General features: G+C 67.2%; 1 protein-coding gene across 1 annotated transcript in view; it reads left to right on the top strand.

Moving 5' to 3' along the window:
• The window catches only part of LOC104384874 (G protein-coupled receptor kinase 5-like), a 10164-nt gene that overhangs the window by 7097 nt on the left and 1801 nt on the right, over positions 1 to 1266 (top strand). Inside the window, exons 3-7 of the mRNA XM_009993258.1 lie at positions 82 to 144; positions 364 to 453; positions 538 to 746; positions 825 to 962; positions 1042 to 1179. Of these exons, the coding sequence (XP_009991560.1) occupies positions 82 to 144; positions 364 to 453; positions 538 to 746; positions 825 to 962; positions 1042 to 1179 (638 nt within the window). The remainder of the gene's footprint in view (positions 1 to 81; positions 145 to 363; positions 454 to 537; positions 747 to 824; positions 963 to 1041; positions 1180 to 1266) is intronic.

Genomic DNA, 1266 nt, shown 5'->3' with positions numbered 1-1266 from the left:
CCTGACCCAGGAGGGCATCGCCTACCGGTGAGCGGGGCGGGGGCCGGCAGGGTGGCAGGGGGGGCCCCCCTCCCTGCTGAGCCCCTCCGTCCCTCTGTCTCCACAGGGACCTGAAGCCGGAGAACATCCTACTGGATGATGATGGTGAGGAGGGGGAGGCTGGGTCTGCCCGTGGCTTTGGGGATATGTCTTCGTGTGCCTACTGAGGGGTCTCTGGCTGTTTTTTGGGGAGGACAGGCAGGGATTTGGGGTGGCCCTTCCCTGGAATGCTGCCCTCCTTGCAGGGTGCCTTCCCTGGGATGATGCTCCCCATGCAGGGGCACCTTCCCTGGGCTGATGCCCTCCACCCCCTCCCTGCCCCAGGCCACATCAGGATCTCTGACCTGGGACTGGCCATCAAGATCCCCCAGGGCGAGCCCATCCGTGGGCGCGTGGGCACCGTCGGCTACATGGGTGAGTGTGGGGGCTGCTCTGGGTGGGCTGGCCTGGGGGTCCTGGCCCCCCGGCCACTGACGGGTCTGGGGCCGTGCCCCACAGCCCCAGAGGTGATCAGCCACGAGCGCTACGCCTTCAGCCCCGACTGGTGGGGCCTGGGCTGCCTGGTGTACGAGATGATCCAGGGACAGTCGCCCTTCCGTGCCCGCAAGGAGCGGGTGAAGCGGGAGGAGGTGGAGAAGCGGGTGCAGGAGGACCAGGAGTTGTACTCGGACAAGTTCAGCGAGGATGCTCAGGCCATCTGCCAGATGGTGAGCTGGGGGGCAGCTGGTCCCCTGTGGGGGCCAGGGCTGGCCCCTCCCACCGTGACCACCTGCCCCCCTTCCCAGCTCCTGGCCAAGGACCCCAGGCAGCGCCTGGGCTGCGGGGCCGAGGGGGCGGCCGAGGTGAAGCGACATCCCTTCTTCAGGACCATCAACTTCAAGCGCCTGGAGGCCGGCATCATGACACCCCCCTTCGTGCCAGATGTAAGGGCAGAGCGAGGGTGGGCACCGGCCTGGGGGGTGAGCCCAAATCCCCCCACCCACAGCTCTCTGGCTCCCACAGCCCCGGGCAGTTTATTGCAAGGACGTGCTGGACATCGAGCAGTTCTCTACAGTGAAGGGCGTTAACCTGGACCAGACTGACAACGATTTCTACGCCAAATTTGCCACCGGCAGCGTCTCCATCCCCTGGCAGAACGAGGTACGGGGGCTGTGGGGCAGCGGGGTGCTCCTGCCCTGCTGCTGGACCCCTGGGGCTGCTCGTGCCCACCCCCTGGTCTCCTGGCCC

Source organism: Chaetura pelagica, unplaced genomic scaffold (assembly GCF_000747805.2).
Source record: "Chaetura pelagica isolate M959 unplaced genomic scaffold, ChaPel_1.0 scaffold302, whole genome shotgun sequence".
Lineage (NCBI taxonomy): Eukaryota > Metazoa > Chordata > Aves > Apodiformes > Apodidae > Chaetura > Chaetura pelagica.
This window is presented reverse-complemented; position numbering and strand designations above follow the sequence as displayed.